Raw genomic sequence first — 15,122 nt, 5'->3', positions numbered from 1 at the left:
TACGTACCGTAAATAAAAACTATTTTCGACCCCCTCTTTCCTCCAGGTAACGCTCTTTGTATAGATCTTCAAAATTTTTAGTATTGATTGCGACGTTTTGTCAGATCTTTACCTCCCCCTAAGCGTTACGTATTTTTGGACGATCCCTATACGACATTGCTACTTTAGGTAAGTTATATTTAAAATTGAAAAAAAATATGATTCGATTATATACAATTTTATATATAATCGAATCATATATAATCGATTCAATATACAATCGAGTCTGTATATAATCGAGTTCGACCTGTACTGGAAGCCGCCATTTTGGAATCCGAAATGACGTCGGGGGTCGTTATCCTGCCTCTAGATTTCACTCCGTTTCGAAAATACCCATATTGGATGGTATGCGACGTTGTATTATTTGTTGTTTTTTTTTGGCCACCAAAAGCCCAGGTGGAATCTGTTCCGAATGACTATTTTGGGATCATATCTCCATAACACCCAAAACCATAAAAATGGCCTGTGAATATAATTCTATAAACTTTGAACCAATAGTAGTAAGATTCCATTCAAATATTTATAAAATTCCTTCGTTTTGGAACATATCTCCGAAAAACCGGATTTCCGGCAATGAGAATATTCTTCCAGTATAAAACTATGAAATTTCGTCTTGTGAAACCGAAAAAGGTACCTGGGCACCCCATCGAGCACATAACGGTTGAAGAAATATTTTTTAAGAAGCATTAAAAAATATAAAATACGAGGTTGGTTTTGTGAAAATAATCTGCCAAAACAAGTCTACTTTGTGATTTTAATTTAGTTAAACTAGACTGTTTTTTTTACGAATACATTGCTTATGTCTGATTTCTAGACTCTGTTAACGGTAATGTTCATTTGGGCTCCTCCTGGTACATTCGAGAAAAGCATGTATTGAAAAAAAATACCATTTTAGTAAAAGCTGAAAATCAAGGAATTTTATTTTTGAAGTTGACAAGAAACCCGGATTCATGTCTGCTATTACGGCGCGTAAAATGCTAAATAAGAATGTTTTTAGTAAAAAAATATCAACTGGCATTAATGAATTCATTAATCTGACATTTCCATGCAGTTAGCTCTGCAACGCTTAAAATCTCACTGGAGCGCGCGCGTCGGTGAGTTTATCTTCATTCGCCTTGGTGAATTTGGGAGTAGTTTTCTACGCTGTAGCGCAGCCCAGCGTTGAGAGCTTTTTATTTGTTTTTTTTTTTCACACTCACTGTCGCGCACGTACACAGAAAGCGTGGTGGGCACAGACAGGAGAGAAGCGCTCTCGTTACAGTTCGAAGAGTGTGAGGTGAAACTGGAATTTCTCTTTATCGCACAGAGGATACGGACAATTCTGCATACAAATTTTCACTTCAATCGGCTCGGTAGTTTTCGAGCCTATATAAATCAGACAGACAGACAGACAGACCGGACTGCATTTTTATATGTATAGATTAAAACATCAATATTCAAGAACCTAAAGAGTGAATATACATCTATTGGATTGAAGCGTTCATGTAAATCTATTTTTACAAAAAAAAGTTTGAATGAGAAAGGCTGGGTCTGACCGCTAGGTGGATTAATTTAGGTTTTGTTGCAATTTTTAATAATTATAATTTTATTCCCACATTTATGTGTTTTTCATTTGCTTTTCATCAGATTGACGCAGATGCACCAAGTTTTTATTATACGCTAAACAAAGATAGGAATAGACTAAGTTTATTCAGTCTTCTAGAATCGGAAGAGGTTAGTATGAGTAAAAATGTTTGTTTTTTTTTTGATGTGGAAATGCTGAGGAAAATATTAAACGGGGAGTTTTGGAAAAAGATGCATCCACCAATCTTATTTGAGTATATCTTTTTAACTTACAGATTATCGTCATTACGTAATTTGCATGTTATCAAAAATATTATAATGCCAATATACACTGAAAATAAATCGCACGTTAATCCCTGATGCTCTTCACATATGAGTGTCAATAAACGAACCTAATCATTTTTTTATGTCGATCCATATCGATTTTTATTGTAATCCACGTTATTTTAACGTGTTTTGGCATTTGACGTGTGTAGCCATTAAAATCCGAGTGTAAAATGATTGCTTCTGGTATGCATGACATGTCAAACCGAAGTGTAAGACACTTGATTTTGTGCTATGAACTAAAACTCAAGTGTATTCCACGTAGATATGAAATGTTTCATCTATTAGCACAGAAGTAAGTGGAATCCACTTGGCAGTAACGTGTCGATTTTTTACAGTGTAGTTCACCTCCGAATTTCCCACATAATTTCGGAAAGACTCATAGGGAACACCCCCTTTTGTGGTGAAAAAGGTAACTAAACTCATTGCACAGTGGTACAGTAACGCCATTCAGGCGGACATGAGCTTTTCGATGTGATTTTGTGGTTTTGAAACAAAAGTTTCTTCTAAGAAGTTGTTGCTTATAGTTAGTCCTTTATTTATGTGAAAATGAAAATTAGGGTGGCCCTAAAATCAACGAAACAAAATAACTTAACATTTTTATTTGAAGAAATATTGTATACATTCTTCGGCAGAGTAGTAAATCAACTAATTATAAGCAACTTCGTTATTTTTTTTTTTTGTAGCTATTAAATTTACCGATTTAGAGCAATTCGACGTAACTGACCTAGGGTTCCAAAAAACATATTTTTTGCTTTATTTTTTCAGTTCAAATGTAATAACAAAGTTTTCTTCGATTAACCGTAAGAACACAAAAATACGCAACTTTTGACGGAAAAACATTGTCGATATGTTGTATAGGTAAAGAGTTTTTTTTTCAACAAAATGTTCAATAAAAACATATTTTTAAGCTCTTGAAGTCATCCGAAGAATACTCTGTTATTAAATTTGAACTGCAAAAAACTGGTTTTTCGAAACCCACTCTAAGCTACTTACGTAAAACTGCTCTATGTCGGTCAATTTGATAGTCACAAAAGAGTTTTTTTGTTGCTTAAAACAAGTATACAGAATGTATACAGTTACTCCTGCAAATAAAAAAGTTATTTTTTTTATTTCGCTGATTTTAGGACCACCCTAATTTTTATTTGCACATAAATAAAGGACTAGCTATAAGAAACAACTTCTTAAAAAAAATTATGACCCTAACCCAAAAATCGCATCGAAAACCATGTCCGTCTAAATTGCCTTACTGTACCATTGTGCATTGTTGTTGCATTTCTGTGAGCGTGTGACCCACATCTTTGGCATCACGCCATGTTTCAACGGCTAACATTTCAACGTATATGTAAACGAGATAGCATATCACAAATGAGATTGAGCCCAGGACATACATCCATTGTTATTCACTGTTATTCGGTATAGGGATGTCAATAGCTTGGTGTGACCGATATTCTTACACATGAAACTGAAAATATTCAATTTTAGACTTAGTTGACTCAATTTCATACTTCCACAGAAAAAAAATACAAATCATGTAAAAAAATTACTTATTACAGATTTCGTACGTAATTCCGGACTAGGAAAGATAAAAAGAGAAACCTACGACGACGTGCTAGTGTAGGGTTACATCAACAATGTCTCTAGTTGAATCTTCTATATAATATGCTTGTATTTAACAACGAATGATCTGTTTATACTGAGATACGAGCCCGCAACCTTCCGCTCTGTACCAATTAGTATAAAATACACGGCTAGTTTGTGCTTGGTGGTAAATGTCAAATACTCAAAACACTCGTAGTGAAGAAATCTTCTAAACCTAATGTTTTGAAATAAAATACTAGAACTTTCTTAACCTTGATAATGAACTTTGAGTTCGTTATGCGAACGATATTTCTGCATGCTTTTTTAGCCATCCTTAACACAACAATAAAATACCACTCTTGATTTTTTTGCAGACATTTAGATTTTGTGTTCGGTTCTGTATTGGGTTTGAGGTTGCAAAAACAATAACAACAACAAACGTACCAACCGTGAAACGTCACCCATGTACTGCCTCATACGTAAGCGAACTTCATTCTCATTATAAAATTCACAATAATTCACCCATTTGGGTAATATTATTGTCAAAAGTTATTCGTTTTCTAACGTCCTGTGGAACAAAATCAGAAGTGGCGCTCCTAGCGGTCGAAAAGGTGACTAGCGCTTCTGTCATTTCCAATGTGTCTTCATGATTTCACGTGAGTGAACTATATTGGTATTATAAGATATTTGATCTGGCCTTATTAGACTGGATATATCTGGTATAATACATAAACGAAAAGAGTATGTTAGTTCGCAAATTTAAACCAGATATTACTAATTGCAAAACCGTCAAGCCCCTCAACCTAGGAGAGGGGCTTTTGTTTCCTGCACGATTCTGGATTTTAATTAGTGCGCTGAAAAAAATTATCGCGTGGCTTCGGTAAAAGCATTGTCGGTGCGGTGGGAGATTGCTTAGCAAACACTTTGGCACAGTGGTGACGATAGCAGATCTCGACTGCAGCAGACGGACACGTGGAGAGCGGAAACCATCCTGGTGGCATACGGTGCGACAATAAACGGACGGCCGCTGAGATCTTTGTCAGCAAGAGTGGCCATTGGGCACGGACATTCCGTGCTAACCGACCGGGTGAGATACCTGTTAAGTCGGTGCAACCAGACAGCGCAGGAGAGCAGTGACGGAGTTTATCGCCATTCATCGGTGCTCAAAAGGGACACGCAACCGGCTCAATGGCAACAGCGATTAGCCAGGTTTGAGGCGGAGGAACCGCTGGCATTCGATGCAAACCAGCGCCTTGACGTGGAATCAACGACGGCTTAGCTCGAAAGGCGGATGCGGCGCAGATTGCCTGTAAGCGTGTTACGGTTCACTACGGATCTTTTAACTTGGAGTGATACGCTTCACCACCAAACTACCAAAGGGTCGTTACACGCGGTCTCTTAGAGAAATCTCAAGTGGCGGGGCGGACTTTCACCCCTCAATACGCCTCTGGTCACTGAGCGTGTTCAGGTGAAATATCACGGATACCGAGAAGCGGACAAACTTTGCCTAAAGGATTAATTTTATTTAATTTAACACAAAACAACTAGAATTAGGCTGACCTTACATTTAATTTTTATTTTATTTTTTTGATTTTCAAGGGGGGGGGGTTAATACTAAAGACGCTTACTTGTTTGACATATTTATTCTCACTAATGGACTTCACTAAACGTTGCGGCCGGGACGAACGGTGGTCGACATGCTGCTACTCTGCAACCAGGAACGAGACGAACAGGAACGGGCACCAACGGCGATCGGCAAGACTTCCAGAACGGGGTAGCGGGTGGTCTATCAGCTACACCGGCAACCCGGCCAAATTACAAGCGGCCTTAACGTTTCGGATCCGGGAGGGATTTAGCACTGTCGCGGGTTTGCGTACACAATGGCCAATTCGACCCATTGTTCTTCTCCACGTGCACTATGCAGGATTTCTTCCGGGGACACTACACTGTCACTCCACTCGACTGGTCCGGCCAGAGATTAACGTTCGTGTAGTATACTGGCGGACCGGATCTTCTGATCCCGTTTTGTCAACCGAAAACTCTGGGTAAACGATTTGCCGAATCACGCTGCCGCGCAGGACTTACTCCTCGGACCGATTTTCAGAAAAGCCTCGTTTGCGCCATCGCGCCTCAATTTATTACCCCAGTGGGACGTTGGTGTTCGTGATTTCGTTGACAGCTCCCAGCATTCGATACAGCACGGCGGGCTAACAATATTTTATGCTAGGTTGGTGTCCCCTCTTTTATGGTAGTGTACACTGTTTAGTTGCATGCACGACTTACACTTCTAACTGAATTTCCTTAATACTATGTTTAATTCTCCCTGAACCTAAAATAAATTAACAAATATTTTACATGCAACGAGAAAGCAAACATTGAAAATGAATAATATTCAGAAAAGTATGTATATATCTCGGGACACCAACTCAGGGCTACTAGGTATAGAATAAACATCCCTTAAACACGCAGGCGTGGAGGACTGACATTTATCTTATATCTAGACATTTACTGACAATATTCACGAAAATGACAATATTTTGTGTTGTGTCTAATCCTAGCTGGCCCAGTGACCAAAAGTCAATTGTGATCCGACAAAGTAGATCACAATCTTCCCAGAACCGGGAAAAAAAACCGAAGGGTTTTTTTATACTGCAAACTTCTGATGCGACTACTGCTACATAAAAGTCCGGTCAATTCGTGAAATGATTTTTCATGTTAGACAGAGGAGCTCTTTCCCACTAATTGTAAGACTCTGAGGAAGTGAGCCTGTCCATCATCGGTCCTGCAACTACAAATGCGACTACTTCTTTCTTAGCGTCAGGTCAATTCGTGAAATGATTTTTCATGTTAAACAGAGGAGCTCTTTCCCACGAATTGTGTGACACCTCGAGAGTGAGCCTGTCCTTAGTGATGGGAAATATCGGGCAAAATCGTCAACAATAGTATCCATGCTTTTATCGATATTATCGATAAATTATTGCAAAAGCAAGGATAATGTTTGTTCACTTGTGAATTTTACCGAAGTCTATTTGGCCAGTCGAGAATTGGGAACAATAATTGGCTGTTTTGGATAACTACTTTATGATATTCAGCAAGTGCAAGAAATAATTCGCATACTTTGTGCCACCTGAACTGCCGCCTGCGACTTATCGATAATTATCGTTAGCGCTGAAGTCTTACGATTTTATCGATATGAAACAATTATCGATATTAACGACAAATATCGATAACTTTCCCATCACTAATCCGCATCAGTATACTTAAATGCGAAACATGAAAATCGACATGTCGCTCTTCGCATATCCATCCCATATCGATTTTTTATGATTTTGACTTTTTCATGGGAATCTGTTTAGAATCATCTCAAGCTTTTAAAAAAATGATAAAATAGTAAACTTTGTTCGTGAAACATGGAAAATCAAAACCCGTTTGTGTTGTCCTATGTCGAAAATAGTCGCATAACAGTCACGTTCATTTTATTGATTGTGTGGGGGCTAACTGATGTCCTGAAGTGTCCTTTTTTGAACCATGCTATGCAATGGAAATGCTCATCATTCTGAATTAAACTCTAATCATACTCATTTTACACAATAAATTTAATAATTTTCTTGCATGTCGCGCTATTTGCATATTACTTACTCGTTTTATCACATATGTTTGAAACTTCTCCCTTCTCTTAAAAATGTGTACGTAATTTTTAAACAAACCTATATTTTTATACCCTCTTGTTACACATTCTTCTTGTAAACCATCTCCCTGCGGAAAAATCAATTTTTACGTCGAAAAAAGGTCCACGAACTCTCATTACTCTCCAATTGTGATGCACATTGAAAATCGATCTGTTCTCGAACCCTATTTGATAGTTTCATCGTTCATAGTTTCAAGTATAGTTGATGAATTGTAATTAAAGTTTAGACGACTGGTGATACAATATGGCATCACCCGCGGGAAAAGGGGTAATAAATAATTGATAATTATGACAAAAAAATGGGAAAAGTAGGGTATCGGACTATTTCGGTAGCAGTTTTCTTCGACGGGTTGTGCAATAGAATGATGTAGAAAACCTGCCAAAGAAAACTGCTGCCGAAGTTGTCGGATACCCTGAAGCAACACTTATCGTTAGGAAACAGTTATGCGAAGATAGTTTAAAGGTAATTATACTGTCTGCTCTGTTTGCGACCTTTATGAAACAAACCAGATAAGTTGTGGATCAAAGAAAGTGGCTAGGTTTTAGTCACAAGAAACTCGTCCATAAATTGGATACGGTAAAAAACAAAGCCTTGGTGCTACATTCCGATTCGTAATTTGACCTTCTTTTTTTTTATACACAGACTTCGCAGCCGGCTGTTTAGTGTACAGGACAATTGCGGGGCAGATAGAGAGGCAATCAAAGAACAAACTATGGCCAAAATGAACCCCTCAACAGAATGATGTCATGCTTTAACAAATATTGTGAATTAATCGATATAACACTTAAGGAAATATTTTTTTCAAGATTTGCCAGTTAAGAACGAATTGTAAACAATATGGTCTACTTATGATTGACGACGAATAAAATAAAATAAAAATAAAAAGATAACCTCCAACACTTCAAACCTCCAATGCCGATTGGAACAAATCTGGTTACAATAAGAAGTTTATTCGTCCAACGTCATGGATATTTCAACAATCATTCGTTTTCATCGTTTTCAAACTATGTTGGTTTACTTTCGAGAAAAGTTTTGCTATTCAATAGTGGGTTAGTAACGAAAAGCTGAAATTCAAAAGGCTGAAACCCGAAAGGTTGAAACTCGAAAGGCTGAATGCACAAAAGACTGAAACCACAAAAGGCTGAATGAACGAAAGGCTGAAACATGAAAGGCTGAAACTTTTGTAACTTGAATCATAATCGTTGAGAAATTCGGACACATGGATAACAAACCATTATAAGGTAACAGAGTTCAATGTTTAAGTATTACCGTTACCGTGCCTAACTCTGGTCCCCGTGGTTTTGTGGTTAGCGATGTCGGTCGGCTAGCTCTCACACACGGTTGTGATATCAGGTTCGATTCCCGATCAGGTCGAGGATCTTTTCGAGCTGGAAATTTTCTCGACTCAGCACTGGGGCACGGTGTATCGTTGTACTTATCCTTCAACATGCAAAATGTGCCGCAAACAATATCGATAACGAATTCTCTCAACTAATCTAGTTGATCGAGACCGCATTAGCCCCCCAGGCTAGCGTGCGATATTGTTGTTGTTGTGCCTAACTCTGCGCAGTTCCTAATTCTGCGCAATTTTTGTTATACTTATGTTTTATTGTATTTTTTGTAACTATGAGCATAATATTTTATTTTTCTTAAATAGAATTATTGATTCTGTGTCAGTGGTCACAATAATATCAAGAATACATGCGAATAAAAGAACCCGTTTGTGTTGTCCTATGTCGAAAATAGTCGCATAACAGTCACGTTCATTTTATTGATTGTGTGGGGGCTAACTGATGTCCTGAAGTGTCCTTTTTTGAACCATGCTATGCAATGGAAATGCTCATCATTCTGAATTAAACTCTAATCATACTCATTTTACACAATAAATTTAATAATTTTCTTGCATGTCGCGCTATTTGCATATTACTTACTCGTTTTATCACATATGTTTGAAACTTCTCCCTTCTCTTAAAAATGTGTACGTAATTTTTAAACAAACCTATATTTTTATACCCTCTTGTTACACATTCTTCTTGTAAACCATCTCCCTGCGGAAAAATCAATTTTTACGTCGAAAAAAGGTCCACGAACTCTCATTACTCTCCAATTGTGATGCACATTGAAAATCGATCTGTTCTCGAACCCTATTTGATAGTTTCATCGTTCATAGTTTCAAGTATAGTTGATGAATTGTAATTAAAGTTTAGACGACTGGTGATACAATATGGCATCACCCGCGGGAAAAGGGGTAATAAATAATTGATAATTATGACAAAAAAATGGGAAAAGTAGGGTATCGGACTATTTCGGTAGCAGTTTTCTTCGACGGGTTGTGCAATAGAATGATGTAGAAAACCTGCCAAAGAAAACTGCTGCCGAAGTTGTCGGATACCCTGAAGCAACACTTATCGTTAGGAAACAGTTATGCGAAGATAGTTTAAAGGTAATTATACTGTCTGCTCTGTTTGCGACCTTTATGAAACAAACCAGATAAGTTGTGGATCAAAGAAAGTGGCTAGGTTTTAGTCACAAGAAACTCGTCCATAAATTGGATACGGTAAAAAACAAAGCCTTGGTGCTACATTCCGATTCGTAATTTGACCTTCTGTTTTTTTATACACAGACTTCGCAGCCGGCTGTTTAGTGTACAGGACAATTGCGGGGCAGATAGAGAGGCAATCAAAGAACAAACTATGGCCAAAATGAACCCCTCAACAGAATGATGTCATGCTTTAACAAATATTGTGAATTAATCGATATAACACTTAAGGAAATATTTTTTTCAAGATTTGCCAGTTAAGAACGAATTGTAAACAATATGGTCTACTTATGATTGACGACGAATAAAATAAAATAAAAATAAAAAGATAACCTCCAACACTTCAAACCTCCAATGCCGATTGGAACAAATCTGGTTACAATAAGAAGTTTATTCGTCCAACGTCATGGATATTTCAACAATCATTCGTTTTCATCGTTTTCAAACTATGTTGGTTTACTTTCGAGAAAAGTTTTGCTATTCAATAGTGGGTTAGTAACGAAAAGCTGAAATTCAAAAGGCTGAAACCCGAAAGGTTGAAACTCGAAAGGCTGAATGCACAAAAGACTGAAACCACAAAAGGCTGAATGAACGAAAGGCTGAAACATGAAAGGCTGAAACTTTTGTAACTTGAATCATAATCGTTGAGAAATTCGGACACATGGATAACAAACCATTATAAGGTAACAGAGTTCAATGTTTAAGTATTACCGTTACCGTGCCTAACTCTGGTCCCCGTGGTTTTGTGGTTAGCGATGTCGGTCGGCTAGCTCTCACACACGGTTGTGATATCAGGTTCGATTCCCGATCAGGTCGAGGATCTTTTCGAGCTGGAAATTTTCTCGACTCAGCACTGGGGCACGGTGTATCGTTGTACTTATCCTTCAACATGCAAAATGTGCCGCAAACAATATCGATAACGAATTCTCTCAACTAATCTAGTTGATCGAGACCGCATTAGCCCCCCAGGCTAGCGTGCGATATTGTTGTTGTTGTGCCTAACTCTGCGCAGTTCCTAATTCTGCGCAATTTTTGTTATACTTATGTTTTATTGTATTTTTTGTAACTATGAGCATAATATTTTATTTTTCTTAAATAGAATTATTGATTCTGTGTCAGTGGTCACAATAATATCAAGAATACATGCGAATAAAAGAAAAAAAAATCTGAATTGTCAATACGATCAACGTCGCAAACACCTTTGTTCGTAGTAACGAAAAGACAACGGCAGGAAATAATTTTATTCATTTCCTCTTAAAACGAGTGCAACGATTTAAACAAACATCGTAGTTGGTAATAAAAGTTAGTATTAGTCATGATTTAGGTAAAATGAAATATTAGCTCACGCTAAGTAGCGCATAGTACTGAAAAAGTGCAAAAAAATATTGCGCAGATTTACGCACCAAATTTGTTTTTTGTGTTCCTAACTATGCGCAGTTTTACAGAGATGAATTCTGGCAAAATTAGGCGAGGCGGAAGCACATGCAATATGATAAGAACAAAATGCTTGCGAATGTGGACAAGGTAAGAAAGGGCTTTTCCATACGCCGAGCCGCAAGGAAATATGGGATTCTCGAAAGCACACTTCGTGCAAAGTTTTCAGCTGGTGTTTAGTTGAACTCTGCGACGCGTTGCGGGAGGCCAAAAGCGTTCACAACGCAAGAGGAAGGCCGGATTGTCGATTGAATTATTCAGATAGCGAGAGCTGGATTTCGGGTGGATTCTCAGAGGTTAAAGACATCTGTGGCACATTACCTTAAATCGATTGGGCGACCTAGTTTCGTTGGAACCCGTCTGCCGGCAGAAATCGTCAATAGTACTCCGGATGGCTGGTCTATTGAGAAAAATGTATCGGTGGCATGAGTTTTTTTATGAATATTTAAAAAATGTTCTCCACCCATGGCTACTGCGATACAAGGTAGCTCTTCCCATTTTACTTTTCATAGATGGCCATAAATCGCACGTTTCTTTTCAGACCACTGAGTTTTGCAAGGTGAAACGTAGCACGTGAAAAGAAAAAGCAGTTAGTACAAGAGAAGCGCCAAAAACAAACATTAACGAAGGCTTCAAATGATGGAAAAACTTCTACAGAAAATGTTTAAATTACTTTCCTTTTAAATAAACAATTTTGTTAAAACAATCAATGTTATTTTTTGGCTGCGCAGAATTAGGAACAAAACTGCGCAGGATTAGGAAAATGCTCAAGCAAGTGCGTAGAATTAGGCACCAAACAAAAATTTTCTTCTCATACTGTTGTTTTTGGCTAGGGTTTGCAATCCCGGGAATTACCTTTTCCCGGGATTCCCGGATCCCGGGAATAGACATATTGATTCCCGGGATCCCGGGATTCCCGAGTTCCTCGAAAAATTTTCCATACAATATTGAAAGAAAACTAAATATCGTATCAAAACAGGAAAATTACGTCGTAGAAGTGTGAAGCAGCTTTAAAGTGTGCATTATACGAAGCAAATATTTGCTTGAAATGACGATCAATATTTGCTTGCCGTGTTATATCAAATTAATTGCTTAAATTATTTGTCAAAAATTTCTGCTGTCTTATTCAGTAAACGAAAAATTGAGAAATATTGTCTTCATCTATGTTATTTTTCTGCTAGTCTTTTTTTGCTAGTGAGTTTACTACTAAGCGGATAGTTGCTTGATTTTTTCTTCGTTTATTGACAAAAAAAATTGAAACCTGTAAATTGATAAAAAAAATTGAAACCCGTAAATCAATGCGACCAGAAATAAATAAATTAGTAAAACTCAGTCAGTGTAACTCTGGTCGTGGCCGCGATATCACATTATTTCATATGCATTCAAATGCTCTAAAACCTGCCTGTCAAACACTCTTCAACAAACTAAAAGTATTGGTCTCTTCAGTTTCTAATGAAATGTAGCAAGAACTGGGATCGGTGATTTAGAAGTATTCTAGAAATCAGACACCAACGGTGATTCAGCGCTCTTAAGCAAAGTTTTACAGAAGGGAATTACATTATTTGGGTTTAACGGAAAATTGTCAGCGAATTTGAGGCGATTGTTCGACGGCATAAAAACCCTGAAACCTACTCTTCTGCTAACATTGGCTACAAAAATCAATCATGAATTTCTGGAGTGAACTTTAATAAATAAAATATAAAATAAATAAAATTTTTCATGCGAACTAATAATGAAATTGTAATCAATTGTTCAATACCTTTCATTAAAAAACTTTATTTGAAATCTCATTTTTGCTAAAAATTTTTTTCCATTCCCGGTTCTCGGGAACTCCCGAGAAATGAGATTTTTCGTTCCCGTTTCCCGGTAAATCTATTTCCGGGAATATTGCAAACCCTATTTTTGGCTGTACATGTGTCTAACTTTTTTTCTGTATTTTCGAAAGTCATACAACATGTGGGACCTATTATTTATTTGAATGCACGTAAAAAATCTGCGAACTAGGGTTGAACTTTTGAAATTGTCTAAACTGCGCAGAATATGGCACCTTCACGGTAACTGGTTTGTGCAATGGAAAATTAATTTTCGGTAACATTTGAATCTATACACACTTGACTCTTGTACACGTTTCCTAGATGATTCAGGGCGAAACGGCCAAAGGCCGCGAGTGTGCGCCGGGCTCTGCGGGGGGGCAGCCCCCCCGCAGAAATCACCTCTGTATAGGTTCGTTCGTTTTCCCAGGTCTACTGACTCGTAGGGGTGATCCCCTAGTTTAGTCCGAACGAGCGATAGCGAGTAAGGACAGCATACATCTCGGACAATCTAGTCGGCCGTAGGCGGTGTGAATTTCAGCCTTATGATTTTTCAGCTTTTCGTGATTCAGTCTTTCGTGTTTTCAGCCTTATGTAGCTTTCAGCCTTTCGTGTTTCAGCCTTTCGTAGTAGACCCTTCAATAGTAGCTCAATTTAAAAACAATAAATTTATAAGGTACGATGTACCCTTTAAGTTCGAGTCTCACAGAGTTTATCTGTTTGCCTCTATTTCTTCTTCTTTCTCTTTATTTTGTTTTCCATACTAATATAACACTACACGCAAAGCGCTCCATAGCATATACTGCCGCGCATAGCAAGTCAATCCCATTTGCATTTTTACCAAAATTGAGTTGATACGCGGAAATGGTGCCTAGCTATGCATAGTCTCGTAACAATAGATGGACTTAACAACTTTGTTTTGAATAGCTTCGGGAAAACATCCAAACATATTGTCCCATCTCATTAGAAGCAACGGTATGAAATCATACAAAAACACGTTTTTCTCGGCTTGCTGGAAATGTAAATGGGACTGACATGCTATGCGCGGCAGTATAGCTGATGCTATTTCTTCGCAATGCTTCACTCTAGGTACAGCTGACCCCTCTGGCAAACCAGCAAACTTGTGTGGCGGTGCTTTTACGAAGTTGGAACACTCGCCTCCGGTGTTTCTACGAAGCTAAAGCCCTCGACTACGGTGGTTGCCGAAGTTTGAAACACCCGTGCCGAAACTATAGCACGGACACTGGCCCCGGTGGTTCGGCTGTAGCTTTGCATGTGGCGACACTCAGTGGTAGTCGCAATACACACCGTGTTGTGTTTCAAATATGCCATCAGTACAGAGCGTGGTTTGGACATGGCTGAGCAGAAGAAACCAGTACGCTGTATGGTCTAGTTTATATCTGAAGCAAAAACGCCTCATAAAATCTAATTTATTAAAATCTGAATCTATGGAAGGGTTACAAAATTGAAGAGTTGCTTGAGATAACTGATATGCTTGACAGGTTCTCACCTAGCATGTAAATGGAGATGGGCGGACGCTGGTCTGCAAGGGTGAAAACTGATGAATTACAAATACAATTTTTCAGGTTTTAACTTTTTCTCAGAGTTACATGTTTAGACCCGATTTGAAGAAATAATGTTTTACGCATGAATTCGCAAAGTAACACTTTTTCATGGTTTCTTTTAATAGTTTAATTTTGAAGTGAATCAAACCCTAGAATCAAACAGTAATAAAATAGGTAAATCAAAAAGAAACAAAATAGACTGTAACAATCATTCTAAAATTAACAAAAGTTAATCGTTTATATATATTTTATCGAAGTACTGTAATCCAAAAACTAACGTAATTTAAACAAGTAATTACACATTTATAAGTACTCACATTTTTAGCTGTATTTTTCGCATCGCTTCACAACTGTAAACATAACGAAATGTCGAATCCATATTCAAATATAAAACAAGACGGTTTCGTTTTTATCCGAAAGTCACAAATAAACTATCAAAATGCTTGTATCTTTCAAACCCGAGACTTTTAAACTGCCGTAATAATGTAAACAACAATGTAAATAGAACTACAACCTGATAACAAACAAAATATAGCACGCTCATACTTTTTTATGCTAAATAGAGTAGAAGGTAACA

At 37.7% G+C, this 15,122-nt stretch overlaps 1 protein-coding gene across 1 annotated transcript in view; it reads right to left on the bottom strand.

The window, feature by feature from the left end:
• LOC129720169 (putative uncharacterized protein DDB_G0286901) overlaps positions 1–14,688 on the bottom strand; it is a gene marked incomplete at its 3' end in the record, with an annotated part of 131,694 nt that extends 117,006 nt beyond the window's left edge. Inside the window, exons 1-2 of the mRNA XM_055671605.1 lie at positions 14,591–14,688; positions 14,491–14,523 (exon numbers count right to left, since the gene is read on the bottom strand). Of these exons, the coding sequence (XP_055527580.1) occupies positions 14,491–14,523; positions 14,591–14,655 (98 nt within the window). The remainder of the gene's footprint in view (positions 1–14,490; positions 14,524–14,590) is intronic.
• Between the last annotated feature and the right edge of the window lie 434 nt (positions 14,689–15,122).

Source organism: Wyeomyia smithii, chromosome 2 (assembly GCF_029784165.1).
Source record: "Wyeomyia smithii strain HCP4-BCI-WySm-NY-G18 chromosome 2, ASM2978416v1, whole genome shotgun sequence".
NCBI lineage: Eukaryota > Metazoa > Arthropoda > Insecta > Diptera > Culicidae > Wyeomyia > Wyeomyia smithii.
The sequence above is the reverse complement of the archived record's forward strand: the minus strand, read 5'-3'. Positions and strand labels throughout refer to the sequence as shown.